Raw genomic sequence first — 20,766 nt, 5'->3', positions numbered from 1 at the left:
CTATTTTTCACCTCATGCTATGATTGGATTGGGCCCAACATTTAATAGCAAGAGTGGGGACCACCATTTTACACCTCATGTTTTGATGTGGTAGGCCCATCATCTCCCCCCAAACACATGCATAGGGTGGGCCCACCATTTTACAATCATGTTATTGATAGAAGGGTCCGCCATCTCTACCCAAACCCATGCCCACTATTTTTTCACCTCATGCTATGATTGGGTTGGGCCCAACATTTAAAACCATGCCTAGCATGAGTGGGGACCACCATTTTACACCTCATGTTTTGATGTAGTAGGCCCATCATCTCCCCCCAAACTCATGCATGGGTGGGCCCACCTTTTTACAATCATGTTTTTAATGGAGGGGTCTACCATCTCTACCCAAACCCATGCATATGGAAGGGCCCACTATTTTTTCACCTCATGCTATGATTGGGTTGGGCCCAACATTTAAAACCATGCCTAACATGAGTGGGGACCACCATTTTACACCTCATGTAGTAGGCCCATCATCTCCCCTCCCAAACTCATGCATGGGTGGGCCCACCATTTTACAATCATGTTTTTAATGGAGGGGCCCACCATCTCTACCAAAACCTATTTATAGTGCGGGGCCCACTATTTCCCCACCCCTCCTTTTATTATTACTAGAAATTGTTGAAACAAAGGCTCAGGCCCTCCTTTTATCGTGACAAGAAATCACTCAATTTCTTTTCTAAAGGTGCTCCCTCTCATGGCAGAAGACAAGCAAAGCCCTCCGCAGTACGACCTGAGTGCGAAATGGGATTCTTGCCTCGATCTTAGCGTCCGTCGATTCATGTATTCATCCTTGGCCGGAGCCTTTGGCGGACTCCTCCTTTTCAGTTAGTTTTATCCTCTTTTTCCATTTATTTTTTGATCCTCTATTTGATATTCAATTGCGAAATTTACTTCTTTTTGGGGTCTCTTTTGTTAATGTTTTCATGTTTCTGTAGATGGGTTGTTTGTTTTCTATATTAATCTGGGGTGATTCGTGGTGCCTGTTTCAAATATTGGAAGAAATTTCAGTTTAATTGTAAAAGTTGATTATGTTTATTGATGCTTTCGTTGTTATTGTTTTTATTGTTCTGATATTTGTGGCATAGCTTTCTTGAATTTTGAGAATTGTTTTGTTGGATGGTTCTAATCGGAATGGAAGCTGATTAGGGTTTTTTAATTTTTATGAAATCCATTTGATTGGTTTTCGGGATTAATCATGATGTTGTTCTTTGTTATGGCATATTTGTGGCATAGCATCCTGTTGGATATATGTTCACATATATAAGCCCATAGATAATGGACCAGGTGCTGGGCCCATATGGGCTGAAGCCCATAACCTCCTCTCTCCTTATCCCTTTAATATTTATATCCTTAAATAGGGGCTGGGGGCAGCTGTCCAAGCATTCCACTTTGATGCTTTGAGAGAAATGCTTCAAGCAACAAAAGAGCTTATCCGAACAATCCACCGACTCTCTGGATTCCCCATCGCCTTAACAATAATCTTGAAGCATTTCTTTAGCAGTGCCAAATTTGCTGTAGGTTTCTGCAAGACGATCTGATAAACAATTTAATAGGAAGTCTTTGCAGAAATCCTCATCCTTTTTCCATTGAGATTCATCAACATCTTCTCCCGTATCAGCAAAGGTACTCAGAACAGTATAGAAAACATTCACATATTTCAAACCGAACTGAGTCTTTCGCTTCCAGGAACTGAACTCAGATCCTCCAAAGGATTGAAGCTTGACCATGTCAAAGGGAATAGCAGTCTTTTCCATTTTATAATCACAAAATAAAAATAAAATAGAAAGAGTGCACCTGATTAGTGAATCGCGAGAACCCAAAGCCAAGAAACCGCGAATCAAATCGAATACCCGAATCCGAGATTGCTAAGATGAAACCCGCCACAAGAGATTACCACCAAGGTAATAACCTAAACCCAAACAGCTATTGGGGTTTACGGGTCAACCAGCAGAAAATCAGCCAAGGCGAAGACCGAGGCTTTCTGTCTCAGACCAGATGAGTTGGTGAGAAATAATTCTCCAAATTTCTCACCCTTTATTCTGCCGCTGCTTTGCCTCCATCGATGAATATCACACACAGAGCTCGCAAAGCCCTTTTGGGTATCACACAGATATCACACAGAGAAAAATTGTTCAGAATCTTTGTCACAAAGATCGCGTCAAAACCCTCTAAATTATAGGCGCACAAACAGAGTAGAGATCTTCAACCGAAATTCAATCGGCGAGAGGAATCCACGGCAGAAAATCCATCCACGGCAGAACATCCACAAAGTGGGTTTTGTGACAGCAGCACAAGCATCCACAACAGAAATTTGCTTCAAGATTATTGTTAAGGCGATGGGGAATCCAGAGAGTCGGTGGATTGTTCGGATAAGCTCTTTTGGTTTCCATTGGTTTGCTTGACAATGCTGGCATGTGTACATCCTTCTTGGGTGGTAGAGTAACTTTAACAGTTAACTCTTATTATTTTGGATGTGCTTTCTTGATAGATGGTATGTATAGATTGAGTTTAGCAAATGAGACTGTTAGTCAAGTGAGTTCACCTTTGATTGCTCCTAAGTTGTTACATAACAGACTGGGACATGTAAACTATAAGAAAATGGTCCAACTTGCTAAAACTTATGGTATACCTTTAGATATGTCAAATGATTTTGAAAAGTGTGAGGTTTGTGCTCAAACTAAGATCACTAGAAAACCTTTTCGTCAGGTTTCTAGGAGCACACAACTTCTTGAATTGATACATTCTGACCTCTGTGACTTTAAAAGTTTTACTACTAGAGGTGGTCGGAAGTATTTGATCACATTTATAGACGATATGTCAAGATATTGTCATATTTATTTGTTAAAATCAAAGGATGAAGCTTTTGCTAAGTTTAAAGTTTTCAAGAATCGAGTTGAATTGCAACTGAACCTGAAAATTAAGAGAGTTAGGAGTGATAGAGGAGGAGAATACACTTCGACAGAGTTCAAGGAATTCTGTGCCTCTCAGGGCATAATACTTGAAACTACGGCTCCTTACTCGCCTCAATCTAATGGTGTAGCTGAGCGTAAGAACAGGACGTTAACAGAAATGTTAAACTCCATGTTATTGACAGCCGGCATGCCTAATTGCTATTGGGGAGAAGCAACTTTGACTGCAAATCACATCCTGAATAAATTGCCACACTCAAACTGTTCCTCCACTCCTTATGAGTTATGGCATGGACATCCTTGTAGATATGATACTCTTAAGACTTGGGGCTGTATTGCTTATGTAAGGATACCAGATCCTAGGAGACCTAAAGTGGGATCTAAAACAAACACTTGTGTTTACCTAGGAGGTGCAGAAGATAGTGCTGCTGATCGATTTTTGGATCTATCAACCAATATGGTTATAGAATCTCGAGATGCAGTTTTCTTTGAGAATAAATTTCTCAGAGATCAGGGTTTGACCATACCAGGCGATATAGAGGCGGTTACAGAATTGCCAGTTGAGTCTGAACCAGTCACTTCTGACACTTGTCCCAAATTGATGTCTGAGTCAGTTCCTGTAAGAGTTTCTACAAGAATTAGAGTACCCAAAAATTTTGGTGAGGACTTTTTGACCTACCATTTGGAGAATGATCCATCATCCTATAAGGAAGCGATGAGATCTAGAGATTCTTTGTTGTGGGCAGAAGCCATTGATGATGAAATGAGCTCTCTGTTACAAAATCTAACTTGGCAGCTAGTCGATTTGCCAAAAGGGGCCACGACTGTGGGCTGTAGATGGATATTGAAGAAGAAACTTAATCCTGACGGATCTATAGCTCGATATAAAGCACGTTTAGTAGCTAAGGGCTATACTCAAGTGAGTGGGATAGACTACTTTGATGTCTACTCACCGGTCTGTCATTTGGCTACGATAAGAATTCTTCTTGCTTTGACATCTATTGAGCATTTTGTTGTGCATCAAATGGATGTAAAGACAGCTTTTCTCAATGGAGAACTGTCGGATGAAATCTACATGAATCAACCTGAAGGGTTTGTCATGAAAGGTTTTGAGAATAAAGTTTGTAAATTAAACAAATCTTTATATGGTCTTAAACAAGCACCTAAATTGTGGTATCAGAAATTTGACAAAGTAGTAAAGAGCCTTGGGTTTCTGTCAAGTGACTCAGATAAATGCCTTTATTATCGTTTTGTGTCGAATAAGGTCACAATTATTTGCTTGTATGTCGATGACATGTTGATTCTTGGTTCCGATCTCTCTGTAGTGAGTGATGTGAAACTAACCTTGAGTAAAGAATTCGACATGAAAGACCTGGGTGTTGTTGACACCATTCTTGGTATGAAAGTAAGGTTTGAGAGGCAAGGAATTTCCCTTAGCCAAGCCCATTATATTGAAAAACTACTTTCTATATGGGGATGCAGTGAATGCAAACCGATTGAGACGCCATTTGATTATACCAAGAAGCTGATCTCTAATGAAGGAGACAGTGTGAATCAGTTAGATTATTCTAGACTGATTGGTAGTCTCATGTATGCTATGAGTTGCACTAGGCCAGACATAGCCTTTACAGTTGGCATGCTGAGTCGTTTTACTAGTAATCCTGGCCATGAGCATTGGGATGCCCTTATGAGACTGATGAGATACCTTAAGGGTACTCAAAATTATGCTCTTTGTTATGGTGGCCATCCTCCTGTTTTGGAAGGTTATTTTGATGCATCATGGGGCTCAGAATTAAGAGACAGTAAGTCTACCAGTGGTTATGTATTTACCCTGAGTGGAGCTGCTGTAGCGTGGAAGTCGAAGAGACAGACTTGCATTGCCTTGTCGTCTATGGAATCAGAACTTTATGCTCTAGCTTCAGCTGCAGCTGAAGCCGAGTGGATAAAGAATCTGATTATGGACATTCCACTTACTAGATTAAGGATTCATTCCTTAAGTGTCTTCTGTGATAATCAAGCTACAATTACGATTGTAAAGAACTCACTCTTTAATGGTAAGAGGAGACATCTTAGGCTGAAACATGCCATGCTGAATTATCTCATTGAACACGGGATTATCACTTTGATTGATGTGAGATCAAAGGATAATATGGCTGATGCTCTCACAAAAGGATTGAATAAAGATCGAACATTCAAAACTGTAAAGGAAATGGGATTAAAGTCTGTAAAGACAGAAGGAACTTAAGTTAACGCCTTTGTAGAAAAGACTTAACTTACATTATCCATGTTATGGACACTAATCTACATTATCCATGTTCACTTGAATTTTCGAATACTCCTTGTATGGCCCTAGATAAGCACTTGATATGTTTTCTTTATGTTTAAAGTTGTTGTATATCATTCCACACTTGATGATATACCCTCTTTTGAGATAGGTTGTACATTCCACATTTGATCATACAATTTAACTCAAACTTTGTTATCCTGTTTGGGAAGGGTTGGACATTCCACACCTGATGATTCAACTTGACTCAAATATGGATAAGATGACTTAACATTTTATGAAACCATGAAATGGTTGTTTGCAAAAGAAACCAGTTTTTTGGTCTTGTTCTTTATTGAAACTTGACAATTATGGTACAATAGTTCTTTGCAAAACAAGCTATTTTGGTCTTGTTCTTTATTGAAACTTGATAATGATGCTTATGATGAGAGTGATACTGATACTTTTTCAGCCATTCATGTGTGTAATTTATGGTTTTACACAAATGGTTGGATTCATTCTCATGAAATCCATATTGTGGTAATTCACAGGGATTGGCGAAAAAGGAGGAGCGCATCTTGATTTTGACTTTGATGAAGATGACTTACTTGATGAGTAAATCTTCTAAAGTTGTAAAGAATGAGTGTTTTCTTTCAGTATGTATATAGAGTTCACTTATATGTGAAACTTTATTTTGGATCTTGATGAGAATCATACCCCATGAATGAATTCTTCTTAAGAGCAGTGGGGTTCATGTATATATGAAACTTCATTTTGGTTGAGTTTATTGTATATAAAACTCTTGTTTTGTTCATAAAAGAATTTGTGTTTTTTCAGTTGGATTACAGATCTTTTATGATAATGTGATGTGGATAGTTCAATATATTGTTTGAACATCACACTTTCTATCTATGGATCGGGCTATATGTAGAACATAAGGAGGAGATTGTTGGATATATGTTCACATATATAAGCCCATAGATAATGGACCAGGTGCTGGGCCCATATGGGCTGAAGCCCATAACCTCCTCTCTCCTTATCCCTTTAATATTTATATCCTTAAATAGGGGCTGGGGGCAGCTGTCCAAGCATTCCACTTTGATGCTTTGAGAGAAATGCTTCAAGCAACAAAAGAGCTTATCCGAACAATCCACCGACTCTCTGGATTCCCCATCGCCTTAACACATCCACTAATATTTTTTCTTTGTTATGCATTGGTTTGTTTCGAGTTATTTAGAATTGATTTACATTAGTCTGAATCGTCGTTTCATTGTTTATCTCTTACTCCATGCTTTAAAAGAAATAGAGAAGCATTAGTAGAATAAATCTTAGTGGATGCTATTATGTATTAATCTGGTAATGAAAAATGAAACACACATGTAGAACACATGTTTGAATGCCATTCTTTTCAATAGGTTTTGAATTAAATGAATCCCTCTATCTGTTTTTATTTTATTTCTGAAAGACATTTAGGGTTGATAATTTGATGCAATCTTGGGTTGTTAGCATTTGTGGGTTTTTAGGGCCATTGCTTCTCATTTGAGTCAGCTCTTCATTTATTTTTCCCATTGTTTTTTGGGCTTGTGAAAATGTGAAGATTTTGGATTATGAGTGGTGATAAATTTGCCAAAACTTAAGGCTGCCACCTAGTCAGAAAAAAGAGGAAGGTTACCTTCTCTTCTTGGTGGTTACCCAACCTTTCCTGCGATTGAGTTGTAACATACTTAAATCAAATCATGTTTTGAAAATTATGGTCAATCATATGATTCTTTCCAACATGTTGGTCTCTATTTCAGAAAAAAAGATTGAAATGATGCAAAGGACCTCCCCGTGAAATAGATGAAAAAGAAAAAAAAAGTCTTCTTTCTTGGAAGGGCCATTAAGCCTAAGTTGGAATGAAGTTTTTCCCAATTCAGGCCTGCGATTTTTAAGTTTGTTTAGGTAGATGGTGGTGAAGGTGTTATAAGAGAGTGAAGATCTTTGCATGCCCATCACATGGCTAAAATATGGTAGATACAATGAAATTGTTCACGACTCATGAGAGTGTGGGTTCAACACTCTGGAAAGATTTGAGTTTGGCAATTGCAAATTTCTTGCTCGAAGTTTAACGTGAAAATTTTGAAATTTTAGTTTTGCTGGGATAAGCAATGCGAATGTTAGTCAAGGCAAATGTTGGACAGATGGTAGTCGAAACCTTTAAATATTCAAGGAACACACACACACACCGGCAATCAGGTACTGGAGGAGGATAAATTTGAAGAAAAAAGAAAAATTCTAGTACTATTATTTAAGGGCCTATTTGGTTAGTAGGAAAGGTCTTTCCACCATGGCTTTCCTTTTCCTTTCCTTTCAAGGGAATCCTTGTGGTCATTTGGTACACCAAAGTGACAAACATGAAAGGGAACGATTTTTCCTTGAAGGATATTCCTCTCGTTTGAATGCATGATGTTTCGAAAAGAAACAGGAGCACATCATTTGAGTGATTGACAATGGCCAAAGGGCCCTACATGCATAGTAATGAGTTATATATATATATTAGTGGTGCTTCAATAGAGGGCTTAACATTAATACAATAGTGAACTCACCTTGTTACTAATCATTGATATATTATTGGGTCTAATATGGAAGGGCAACTAAAACATATCAAACTAATAAGTTGCAAATATAAATGCAAAATATTTGCAAAAAACTAATAGTTACTCTCATGTAAGAGAGACTGTCATTACACCTTTGTTGCTGAGATTATATTTAAACCAAAAATAGAAAGAGGTGTTCACATTTCATTTACAATAAAAATTCTAAAAAATAACCTTTCCTTAGAGACTGTATACCTTTCTCTTAATCTGCAAGCTCGAGTTTCATCCATGGATGTCTCATCTTTACCAAGGCTCAAGAACCATAATGCATCGTTATTATTCGTCATAAAAAATCATTGAATTTTAATATCAAACGAAGGCTCTAAGTCATTCTTAATATTTTGTAGCTCACTCGCTACCTTCGTTAGTAATAAGCTTTTATCAGTGGAGGTTATCTTATCAAGGGAATTGGTCAGATTGACTAATGTTTCGGGTATAACATCATTGCTTTTCTTCTTCTTTACTTGTGTTGTGGGACTTGACAATACATCATGAGTTCTTTGTCTAGGCGACCAACCACGACCATTTGGTGAAGATTCTATCTCCTCCATCTCATAATCATTAACACATCATTTCTTTATTCAATGTGAGTGTCGAGGTATTCTAAGCCTTGAATATTATCGTGTGTATTCGCTTCCCCACAACTTCTTGCTCTTCTACCTGAAACCATGTTATCGCCAACAATTATAAACATATCATTGAAGTTAGGATGCAAATTTCCCCCAGGAATTTCTTGCCAGTGAGGGCTTCTAGCTCATTTTCCTTGTCTTTTGCTTCTTCTTGGAGTCTCTTCCACTGAAGTTCTAAAAAAGCCTGCACGACTTACCCTCGCGAGGATGATTGTTGCCTCTTCCTCCTTTTGCCTTTGCCATGTCTTTTGAAGGACATCTTTTCCTCAACCCCTAATCCTTCCTCCCTAGCGACCGGCCTTTTACCTGTGTGCTCAAACCTCCTTCCTTCAGCAGAGGATCTGGAATCTCCATCCATATTAAAGTTTTCTAAAAGATCAAGAAGGGTAGAAACAACTTTCTTTTTCTTTTTTGATTTTATATCGAATTTGCTATAACGCTTACTCTCCCTCTTTTTATATAGGAATGGACTGACTTGTGGGTGTTTTGAGTAATTATTATTCTTGATTCCATAACCATGGTGCACGTTGAAGGCGGGGTTAGTACGAAACCTTTTCGTATACTTCTTAATGAAGTTGCCACGTCTTCCAAGAGTGGGATGTGAAGCAAAAGATCTGTGGCTTCCTTTTTGAAGATCCATATGATGGCCATCCTTTTTCAATCGTAGGGGAATTGACAGCCTTATCTTGCCTCGGGACCCGGAGAGGGATACTGTCGATTTTTCTACCATGTTTCGTCTCCCCTCTACTTTGAGTGTCCATTCTTGCAATGCTACGAGTAGTCATTTAATGTCTTATGCTGAGTCATCTTATGTAGCCGACCTTCGTTTGCAACAGGCTGTCAAGCTCTTAGCAAATCGGTCGATGAGGATTCAGCCTCGTGATTACCTAATTCAAATTTGAAATTGGAGTCCAACGGGCCTTTGACCTTCTTACTAACTAAACAGGTCCTTTGTAATCTTTTCTCTTATATTGGAAGAATGTGATTCACTCGTGGACGTAGACTGTTGCGTCGAACCACATAATTTGTGTATGTGTGTGTGTTTTGAATGATTTAAGTTTTATTAATGCAAACATGAAAGGTCCGATGATTGAGATGGTCATACAAAAGCAAAACAAAGCAGGAAAGTATAAGGACATGGGAAAATACAACAATAAAAATGTAATAACAGGCAAGATAAAAAAAAAAGAAAAAATCTATAAGCCAAACATCTCAAAGAGCAAGCTGATCAAGAAATGTAGTCGAATCAACGAAACCTTGACCCCAACCCCCTTTGTCTCCCACGCCAAACCCTCCCCCTTTGACACAACCCCAAAGTCACCCAAGCTAAGTCCCTTACCAGCTGTCGTACCCACCCCAAACCCCTCAAGGTGCCGTTGCCCACCCAAACCTCTACCTTATTGCCGTAACCCCCCATCCCAGAACACCCCTACCAATCCAACTCACTTTTGGGATTTAATATTTTTTTGGGGCATTATGCAGTAGCAAGGGTATGTCTTTGCTCTAGCTATAGATGGTCATACAAAAGCAAAACAAAGCAGGAAAGTATAAGGACATGGGAAAATACAACAATAAAAATGTAATAACAGGCAAGATAAAAAAAAAAGAAAAAATCTATAAGCCAAACATCTCAAAGAGCAAGCTGATCAAGAAATGTAGTCGAATCAACGAAACCTTGACCCCAACCCCCTTTGTCTCCCACGCCAAACCCTCCCCCTTTGACACAACCCCAAAGTCACCCAAGCTAAGTCCCTTACCAGCTGTCGTACCCACCCCAAACCCCTCAAGGTGCCGTTGCCCACCCAAACCTCTACCTTATTGCCGTAACCCCCCATCCCAGAACACCCCTACCAATCCAACTCACTTTTGGGATTTAATATTTTTTTGGGGCATTATGCAGTAGCAAGGGTATGTCTTTGCTCTAGCTATTGTAATTTTATCATGCTCACTATTATAGCTCAATAATACTTTGTCTGCTGCACTGCTCGCTGCTGTTGCCACTTGTCGGCACTGTTTGCTTGCCACCTGCAACTGTCACTTGCCCCTACTGTCTCGCTATTGCTGCTTGCCTCCACCATCTATCTGATGTCCTCGCTTCTGCTCTTCATCGACACTCGCCATCCCATGCTCACAGTGGCTAACCAAATCAGACGAAAAGAATGACATCATGTGGTAAAGCAGAGACAAGGTTTCTTCTCTCTTCGTGATTTGAAAGAAAATGAGGGTTTTTTTTAGTTATTTATAAAAATAAAGGGGATATTCAGAGCTGCACCAATTACCGGGGAATTAAGCTAATGAATCATACCAAGAAGCTTTGGGAGAGGGTAATTAAGCATAGACTAAGAAAAGAGACTAAGGTGTCAGAGAATCAGTTTGGCTTCATGCCCGGACGATCGACTATGGAAACTATCTTCTTGATTAGGCGGTTGATGAAGAGATTTAGAGAAAATAAAAAAGGACATTCATATGGTTTTCATTGATTTGTAGAAAGCGTATGATAGGGTTCTCAGGAGTGTTATGTGGTGGGTCCTTGAAAGGAAAAAAAGTGCCTACTAAATATGTTGATGTGATTAAGGATATGTACGATGGAGCAGTTACTAGTGTTAGAACCACGGATGTCACGTCTAGTGAGTTTCCAATTACAATAGGACTGCACCAAGGATCAGCTCTAAGCCCTTTATCCAGGATGAGGTGCTGTGGTGTATGTTATTTGTAGACGACATAGTATTAATCGATGAAACAAAGGCAGAAGTAAATGCTAAGTTAGAGTTATGGAGAACTACTTTGGAGGCCAAAGGTTTTAGACTGAGTAGGACTAAGACAGAGTATATGGAGTGCAACTTTAGTAATGTAAGGAGGCGGGACGAGGATGTAGTAAATATGACTTGACAAGAGGTACCTAAGAGGGATATATGTTGCTATCTAGGTTCAATTCTACATAACTAAGGAGAGATTTTAGAGGATGTTAACCATAGAATAAGAGCAAGTTGGTTGAAGTGGAAGCTTGCCTCAGGAGTTTTGTGCGACCGTAAAATCCCTATCAAGTTGAAGGGAAAGTTTTATAAGACAGCTGTGAGGCCAGCCATGCTGTACGGCTCAGAATATTGGGCCACCAAGAAGTAGCATGTGTATAAGATGAGTGTAGCGGAGATGCGGATGCTTAGATGTATGTGCGGCCACACAAGAGTAGATAGAATTAAAAATGAAGACATTTGTAAAAAGGTGGAGGTGGCACCAATTGAGGAGAAGATGAGAGAGTACCGCTTAAGATGGTTTGGACATATCCAACGTAGTCTTTGGATGCTCTAGTGAGAAGAAGCGACTCGTGTCAAGTTGATGGAGTAAAAATAGGTAGGGGCAGACCGAAAACAACTTGGGTAGAAACAGTGAGGAAATTCTTGATAGCTAAGAGCATAATAGAGAAAATGACCTTGGATATAAGGGTGGTTATTCGGTTTAAACCGAACCGAATAGACCGAAATTTGGTAATCGAAATAATTTCGGTTACCAAATTTCGGTAACCGAAACCGAACCGAAATTATCCGAAACCGAACAGAAACCGAACCGAATAAAAATTCGGTTATAACCGAATAACCGAATTGTGGGAGAAAAAGAGCGAAAAAATCAAAATCTCGGTTTGGATCGGAGGGCTAGGATCATCCGATCGAAATGATTTTTTGAGCACAACCTAATTAAGTTGTGATCAATCAAATGGACGGTTTTGATCATCCTACGAAGTGCACATATAGCACTTTTTTTTGGAAAAAAATGGTTTCCATCCATAATTTCGGTTATTCGGTTAACCGAATTTTTTTTTGAGAAAACCGAAACCGAAACCGAATAACCGAATTTCGAAAAGAAAAAAACCGAAAAGAAAAAAACCGAACCGAACGGACCAATTCGGTTCGGTTCGGTTATTCGGTTATAACCGAATAATGCTCACCCCTACTTGGATAGGATAGAATGGAAGAAAATGATCCACGAAGAAGAACCCAACTAGAGCCAGAATTAGAGCCGGGTAGATTCCTTTCACCTTCTTCATGAAATTTTTCTAAAGGATTCATTTAGCCGACCCCAACTAGTTTGGGACAAAGCCTTTGTTGAGTTGAGTTGAGTATTTAGTTATTTTTAATAAATTTTTGGAACTTGGTAAACGTTTTCTTTGGTTCCTTGTCTCGTGGCACTTCTTGATTATAGTGCACCGGCAGCTATATGAGCGGGTTTAACATCACTTGAAATAATGAATTTGATGCAATGCATGTGCATGGAGGTCAACTTTCTATTGTCGTCAAAAAAGAAAAAAAGAAAAAGAGGCCGTCATTCTATTCCACAAAATTTCATGCTATACATTTTTTCATTTTCTTCCATCTCTTTCGATTAAAGCTTAAGAATGCTACCATAGTTCTTATTCATGAAATTTCTTAATTCGAAATATTTTGTGAAGTTTCTTCTTACACAATTCCGGGGAACAAAGGTGAGTGAACTTTAACATGTAGATTTGAGGATCCCATATCCTCTAAATGATGTGCTGCGGTCCATGTTTCCTTGGGTCTGGTTAATCATCTGGTTTTCTCTATAAACGACAACCTAATCATTTAATTTTGTTGACTGGAACCTTAAAATTTTGCGCCATGAGACAGCGAACTCACGTTATGGCTATTCTCAGTCAACATCCTAGTATACTTCATCCATGCATGCCTCATATTTTTTTTTTTTTATATATATTTTTGTCCCAAGTAACCTAATTTTTCTAGCTGCCTCTCACCTGCTTTATTATTTGTTGTTACCTGTCCTCTTTGTTTATATGGTTGAGATCTTAAACTCATGCTAATGAGGCAGAGGCTTCAAAGTCTGGTGAAAGAACTTTCTCTAAATGCCATCTGAATGATTTGCACAGAGTTTTACTAAAATAATCATTGATTTACTGCGCACAGTATTATATTAAACCCGATTACACCGTAAATTGAAGTGATTCCACATTTTGGCCTGTTATGTGAATTAAGAAAGTAAACATTCACTTGAAAGAAATGATATGTGTTTATTTCGTTTTTTCATTTTAGTCAGTCCCGGTGGCATTCTGCTGCTTTTTAAAATTTGCCATTCTTTTTTTTTTTGACTGATATACATTTTAAATTTGCTATCTTGTAAACTGAAATTTTCTTTTCTCAAACAAATGTCAATATTCTGTGTAGCATTTAATTGCAACTAGATGACTTGCATTACAAAATGTGGGCTTTCTATGGATTTCTGATTGCAAATTATTCTCTGACATGATTTCTCTTAACACCTCAAAAGCCATGGCATCTGCATCTTATTTGATGTTGAATATTCTACTAAATCTGCATTATCACATTCATGTAATTGATTCGTCATCTTCTTCTGATTTGCATCCCCAGAGACTCCTGTGACGCGATGGGCATCTGTAGCTTTTGGTGCTGGTGTGGGTATTGGAACAGCATATACTGAGTGTTCTTACAAATTTGATGGGTCTCCTCCAAAACTTTCATGCACTCCTCCGACTTCTTCGCAAGTAAGACTCTTGGAGGTTTGTTTACTTTTCAACATGAGCTGCACGGTTTTAAAGACACAATACTAAAGTAATTTGTACTTAGTTGAGGTTTGCCTACTATAATAGGAGAAGGGAAAGAATAATATGCCATCATTTTGTCTGAGGATCATAGTTATAAATTTTGTTCCGGTGGACATTTTATTTTTTTGAATGATCAAGAATTTTATTATGAAAATTTCATTCAACACAATCACCACCTACGAAATTTTTTGTTGAAAGGAGTGGGCTCATGGGGTTCTTCTATAGAGAAGCCCCTCGCATGGGTTCAGCACGTTCTGTAGGAAAAAGTGCTGTTGATTCAATGGATCCCCTCACCAGGTATCCTTATGCAGGATATAAGGAAGGGCGGGAGCCCCTCTTTCAGAAATTCCAGGGAAGAGTTAGTAATAGCGGTTCTTGGGAGGAAAGGAGCCGGAGGAGTTCACCCACTTATCATTGGGATTGGAAATGCCCTGGCTGTGGTTATAAGAATTTCGGAAGTTGCAATCTATGTCGGAGGTGCCGGGTGCCTCGATCGGGACGAGCAAGAGATCAGACTCTCTCGGGAGATAAGGATGTACACCAAAAATGATGAAGATAATGAAACCAGCACCAGCAGTGGCCCTCCGATGATTAGAATACCGTTGGATCAGGTTGAGGAGCACAAATTGGCCCTAAAAAGAAGTTTGGTGGGATGCATGAGAAACAACTCATGGTCTTGGGGAGAGATATGGTCATGGGCAAAAATATTTTGGGAGCTACCTCAGCTAGCAAAACCGAATCCTTTTTAATTTCGAGCCGGAACTACAAGCAAAAGGGATCCTTAATAGAGGAAATGGCGCCCTTGGTGGAAACCTCTCCTCGCTGCAGGCTTGGAGTCCATTGCTCAACACTGGAATAAGAGCTAAATGGATTAGGTTCTACGACATTCCGCCACATGCACGGTCTCCTTCAACAATTGAGGCTTTGGGAAAATTCTTCGGGTAGGTGATTGAGGTCCGCTTAACAGGGAGGCATGACCATTGCATGGCTTATGCTTCATCGAAAATTCTTACTCCAAACTGGAACTACCAGATTCCATTTATTAGCCTTAAGGTGGGATCAAATAGCTATCCAATAAATATTAAGGTGGTGGACAAGGAAATTAATGTTATAGACGTCGAGAGGAGGAAGACAAACAATGTTCTTGTGGGTCAATGCTAAAGGAAAAATTATTCCGGGTTAGCAAAGGAAAGGGGATTTCCTGACAAAGTAAAGGAAAAGGAAAAAAGAGCCGTTGAAAGAATTTGAATTGAAAAGGAAATCCTTCAGCGATTCTCAGATGGCAGTTACTCGATCGTTGAGCCCTAGGAAAAAAGGACATCTTGCTTTGGAGAGCAATCCGAGAGCATTAATTTTAAGGATAGGTGGCGCTCAAAGAAAGGGCAATAGGAATCGATTAAGTGGAAGAAAGGTAGAAAGCCTGGCTGGCTCAATGAAATATAAGGATAGTTTAAAAAAGAATTTTGGGAAACTTGATTGGGATGAGGTTGTCAGGAGTCACAATCACAAGAAACTTGTCAACCTAGAACAAAAGTTGAAAAGTTTCTTTAAAGATGAAAGCTTTCTTCGTCCAAGGAGGCCCCAAACCCAAAGGATATAATCATGGCAACAAACTGCTGTCGCTTTGGATTTCTAAAGGTGGTCTTTCCATCTTTAAAAGGAAGTTACAAGGTTTAGTAAGAGGAAGGAAGTTACAGGGTTTAGCAAGGGTTGAGAAGAGAAAGAAAAGAAAAGAAAAGATTAGTCGCTGTGCTTCGAAGGGTGATGGATAATCTTAATAATCCAAGTGATGTTGGTGAAGGCGATGGAGTTGATAGAAAGGGTAAAAGGAAAGTAGAATGGGAAGGCCTGACTGAAGAAAGTAAAAAATCAACTAAGTCCAAAGGAGAAAAGGCTATATGAAGGACCTCCAACTCCAAAGGAAAGGCAGATGGAAATCCTAAAGAAAGAGTGGAAGGATTTCAAAAAAGCAGCCAAAGAGAATGTGGAGGAGTTCTTTCGCTTAACAGGAGAAAGAGATGTCAAGAGTGCTTGCATCCCAGTATATAAACTCCCGCACTTTAAAGGGCCCTGGAGGAAGAGAGAAAGGAAAGGAGGTTGCGATGGGAGGAAGAGGAGAAGAAAAAGGAGAAGGATAGTTTGGTTAGTCTGGAGGAAGATGCCACCCCAACTGACGAAGTCAATGAAATGTTGGCTATTGGTGATGTCTTTGGGTCAAGTTTTGAAGAAGAATCAGTGAAGGAAAAGAGGAGTTCCTTGGGGGCCGAGGAAAGATATTCGAGCGAGAAGAAGGAAAAAGGTAAAAGTCTGGGTCGGGTCATGGGAAAGCCTGCCTCCCAGAAGAACTAGAGAGTATTCTCCCCTATGTAAATATGTTTTTTGGCTAGGGGCTTTTTGAGTATCAGTCCTGTAGTTTGTCTGGTGTTTGAGTCTGGATGCCCTGGGGGAAGTTGTTGGCTTCTTAGTTAGGTTTTAGAAGGTAAGCTTGTAGTTTTTTGGGGTTCGAGGTTTTTTTGCTAGTTGGGTCTTCAGGAGGAGGAATTAGTTGTTTTCAGCTTCTTGATGTTGTTGTTGTTTGAAGAAAATGGCTGGCGGAAGGGTTGTGTTTCCCCTGTACGTGTCTGGAAGATGGAAGTGTTGGATAGTACATTTCTCCGGTGGGAGTCTGAGGCGATAAGCTCTACTGGTATCCAGGTGGGGAGTAAGAAATGAAATAGATCTTCCGTTAGCTTGAGAGACTTTGGTCTCTCGCTTTGGAGGCATTTTTGCCTGGAAGTTTTTTTTTGCTTGTTTTTTCAGTTTGATTGTGGAAAGAGGTCTGTGTTGGATGTTTAAAAGGTCTCTCCTTTCTTGGACGGTAGTGTCTGGTTAAGAATTGGGCTCGATGTTAGGTGGTGCGATCATGAATGTTTCCTCATATTCTCTTATGTTCTACTTTCCTTGGCTCAGCGGTATGCCCCTGGTCTGGTCCCATTGATACTAATGTAAAGCAGGATGGGACCCCTGGTCCCCAATGTTTCTTTCACATTATCAATGAAATCTTTTCTCTTTCACAAAAAAAAGAATTTTATTATGAAAAGGAAGAGGGGAAACCCCGTGACCAACATAGTCAATACAAAGAGAAGAAGCAGAAAAACAGAAACATATACAACAAGAAACAAATGGCCTCGAGTAGGAGAAAATCTTGTTCCGATGGACATTTTAGTTTGCTCACTAAATGGAAGTACTGGTGTTTTGTCTGTTTCAGTGTTTCATTTCGGAAAAGTTGCTATGACCATTGTTTTTTTTTATAATTTTAAAACAAATAGTTGTAAGATTCAAAATAATAAAATATTTAAAAATACAAGAAATCATTACATCAACCAAATTTAACAAAAAGACACATTTTTTACCCTTTGCTAAGTATAACTCACTTGACTTGTTCAAATATACACATATTTTCCATCTTTTTTGCATGTTCATAAAGAAAGTTGGTATATGCTTATCTTTGAGTAAGTATATTCCCATTTTCATCCATTTTCTCATGTATACCCTTATTACTTGCTTATGCCTTCTCTAAAGCTCAATTTAATTCACTAAGATTTCTCTGACATTAAAACCATGGAACATGGAGACTGATTCTTTTGCTTGACGAGTGTATGGACCAAATATGTTAGTGATCCTTTACCCCAATTGGTTGAGGAGAAGACACCATTGGTATATTATTTTTCTGTTTTGTTTTCCTTTTCCCGATCTCTCGATCAAGTACTCAATTTTCCATTTTCCCTTTGCTTTTGATTAAAATCTTATTATTTCTCTCTCCCACAAAAAAAAAAACTGAAATAGAATTTTTTTTCTTAAATGATCCAACAACTTCCCATATAAGAATTTTTCAAAACCAAGTCAAACTATCACAGAACGAAATGAAACATAATTCCTAATACATAGAAAGATAATTCTTCTTAAAATTCAGGCCAAACAAATACTTAATGCCTCCTAAATCTTAGCCGAGGAAGGAAAACGAAAAATTATCCATGTTTTCTTGTACAGACATTTCTCATCACTTGCTTAGGCTCTGAGTTCTGGCTCAGATACCATGTAATCGTAGAGAAGATAGTAGAAGAAAAGAAGAGAGGATAAAGTAAGAGGGAATAAGAACTTTTAGAGGATTAGAGGTCGTGAGAACATATCCCCTGCGTGAAGACTTCCTGCTTTTATTATCATTCACCACACTTTTAGACATTACAATGAGGACCTTAACGAGGGACTTAAATGTAAAAGATAAGAGATTCCCCATGTAAACATCACTAAAAGTGTACAAACTCTAACAGTAACTAGCGGTCCTCTCGGGGATGTAATTGGCTTTTCTTTGAATGGACGGCACATATCAGTAAATATTACTGATTACTGACGATAAGCTAATCAACCATTGTGCTGGTCACTATGCAGATATATCTAATAACCAGTACTTGAAATTCAATAAAATAGTTGAAAACTCAGAGTCAACTTGACAATCAAAGCTCATGTTGACTAGAGACACTAATGGTAACCCTTCGAGTCGACGAAATTATTAATATTATCCGTGACCGTATTGAACAATATAATAGATAAGTCACGATTTTGAATACCAGCACCTTATTTGGTTATGACTTATTTGGTTATGACTTATTCTGTTACGGTGTTGAGAATCTAATTAAAGACCTTTCTTTAATTTATTTGTTCGAGAAAGAGTTGGATCCTTCATGATTGATTGTCCTGAACAATCTGTTGAAGTTCTTAAAACCCAACTCAGTATTTGTATAACTCAAATGAGGTATTTAAAGTACTTCACTGATCAGGTGATGTAAAAGCTCACTGAATTCCTAAAGTTCGACTTGAGCATTTGATCGAGGTCCAAGTGACTCAGATTCAGGTCATCTTCAATTTTTACATTTTAGTTGAGTTCCAGTTTTTAAACCCAGATAATGACTGATGAAGTTAAATTATAACAGCACCGCTAAGAGAATGTATTTGCTTATATGCCTTGCATCCAAGTGTTGGACATGCATCGAAGGCAGAGTGGACTTCCCTAATACACGTGCCTCTGATGACAAACTTAGCAAACATAGAGTAACCTTTTTTAATCCAAGATAATTTGATTCATGGTTGATATTTTTGGTTTTGAACTTTTCAAATCTGTATCAAATGGGGACTGTTCTATGTATACATTTGATTATGATTCTGAGAAAAGCTAATTATGATTCTTTCTTTCTCCTAGGAAGAAAAGGAGTGATGTTGAATTCTGCTGAATGGGATCCAGAAGAAATTAAGGTCCCAACGTCTTATCGGAATTTTTGAATTGAGATTATGTTGTTGCTTCTTTTTTTATATGCGACAGCTTTCAGCGTGTTTAATAGTGTTATTCCTTTCAGATGCATGGTGTAAACTGTATCCTTTTGCCTTTGGGTTTTCAGATGATGTTAGAGCAAATAATCAATGTTTGTTTCTGTTGATTTTCAGCCATGTTCTATAGATTCTTCTGAATGAGTGCGTGTCGGTTTCCAATACTCCAGGATTCTCTCTGTGATACTTCTATATCACATGTTTTGAGTTTTATCCATTCTAATAATAAGTTGTTTACGTGGAAATAAAACATTATATTTACCCATTTCAAACAATTTTAATTTTCAATATATTACTTGTTATAACCATATTATTATGTTAAAAAATTAGCATTTGAGAATTGTTTTAAATTTTTTAAACTGAAGGGCGGCCTTGAAAAAAAATCAGCTACATGGGCCCTTTCATTGTACTATCTCACCGAATTATCTGGCGTGGGTGCAACTGGGGTCGATTTTTGGGAATTCGGATTGAGCTTTTACCTTAAAATCGGGTTGGGTTCAGGTTGATTTCAATTCATGTTTTTACCAAAAGCTCAACCCATCCCAAACCGACCCAAGTTGCAACCCGGGTGATAAGGAAGCGTTATATTTACCCCCTTTTATTACTTGGGGCAGCCCCAATAGTGTTTATGACCATGGTTTGAATTTTCGGTTTCGGCATATATTTCGGTCTTAGCTGAAACTGAAATTTCAGCCAAAATCTTGAAATTTTGGCCAAAATTAGGTAAAGATGCTCGAAATGTCGTTTTTTTGGGCTCAATTTCGGTTGAAATTTTGTAAAGGAATAAAAAATTAATGTTTTTTTTTATGAAATTTCGTTGACATTGTACGTTTCGGATATTTCGGATTTTGGTCGTTTCGGTGTCGGTGTTGACCAAAATCCGAAATTTCAAACCATGTTTTATGACTACTCTTTTACACTTAGGCAGGGGTGTCTCAATTAAAAAAGAGGGGAGAATATATCATTTCCCTGTTGATATTGGGTTTACATGAATGAGATTGTTCTCAAACAAGGAAAGCTTTACATGATTGAGATTCTTCTCAAGTATAACTATCTTGAAAGTAGAATTGAGTTGAGGACTCTTAAAGAAGCTGAGATTTTATATGGTGTGACCTTGTAGTCCAGTATTTTTCAAAAGGAACTGTACGGCCCTATGATGATCCAAACCATCCATTTGTTAGTCCACAACATAAATAGGTTATATCCCAAAAATGATTTCTATAGGATGATTGATCTTAACCCTCTGATCTACACAGAGTAAATAAGTTTTTCCATAGGATAGAATGATCCAAAACTATCCCATCTATAAATACTGGACTCTAAGCCCACACACACC

At 38.4% G+C, this 20,766-nt stretch overlaps 1 protein-coding gene across 4 annotated transcripts; it reads left to right on the top strand.

Moving 5' to 3' along the window:
- Positions 1-666: 666 nt before the first annotated feature.
- Positions 667-19,546, top strand: LOC143889803 (MICOS complex subunit MIC10-like). Of its 4 annotated transcripts, none has more exons than XM_077394157.1 (4): positions 667-866; positions 13,876-14,024; positions 19,306-19,358; positions 19,460-19,546. In XM_077394157.1, exons 1-3 carry the CDS (start codon positions 737-739, stop codon positions 19,318-19,320), a joined length of 294 nt encoding a protein of 97 aa, XP_077250272.1. In that variant the 5' UTR covers positions 667-736; the 3' UTR covers positions 19,321-19,358; positions 19,460-19,546. The 4 variants fall into 4 exon arrangements, with proteins under 4 accessions (XP_077250272.1, XP_077250271.1, XP_077250274.1 ...); XM_077394159.1 differs by having other exon boundaries at positions 668-866; positions 13,876-14,009; XM_077394156.1 differs by having other exon boundaries at positions 19,306-19,546.
- The last annotated feature ends 1,220 nt before the right edge of the window (positions 19,547-20,766 follow it).

Source organism: Tasmannia lanceolata, unplaced genomic scaffold (assembly GCF_043159265.1).
Source record: "Tasmannia lanceolata isolate RefF3 unplaced genomic scaffold, GAP_Taslan_0.1 ptg000013l, whole genome shotgun sequence".
NCBI classification, from domain to species: Eukaryota; Viridiplantae; Streptophyta; class Magnoliopsida; order Canellales; family Winteraceae; genus Tasmannia; species Tasmannia lanceolata.
This window is presented reverse-complemented; position numbering and strand designations above follow the sequence as displayed.

Excerpts from the sequence above, each read along its gene's own strand:
- LOC143889803 (XM_077394157.1), top strand. The coding sequence starts at position 737 with ATGGCAGAAGACAAGCAAAGCCCTCCGCAGTACGACCTGAGTGCGAAA. Across the intron at positions 867-13,875 it reads TGGCGGACTCCTCCTTTTCA|AGACTCCTGTGACGCGATGG; the intron begins GTTAGTTTTATC and ends TTGCATCCCCAG.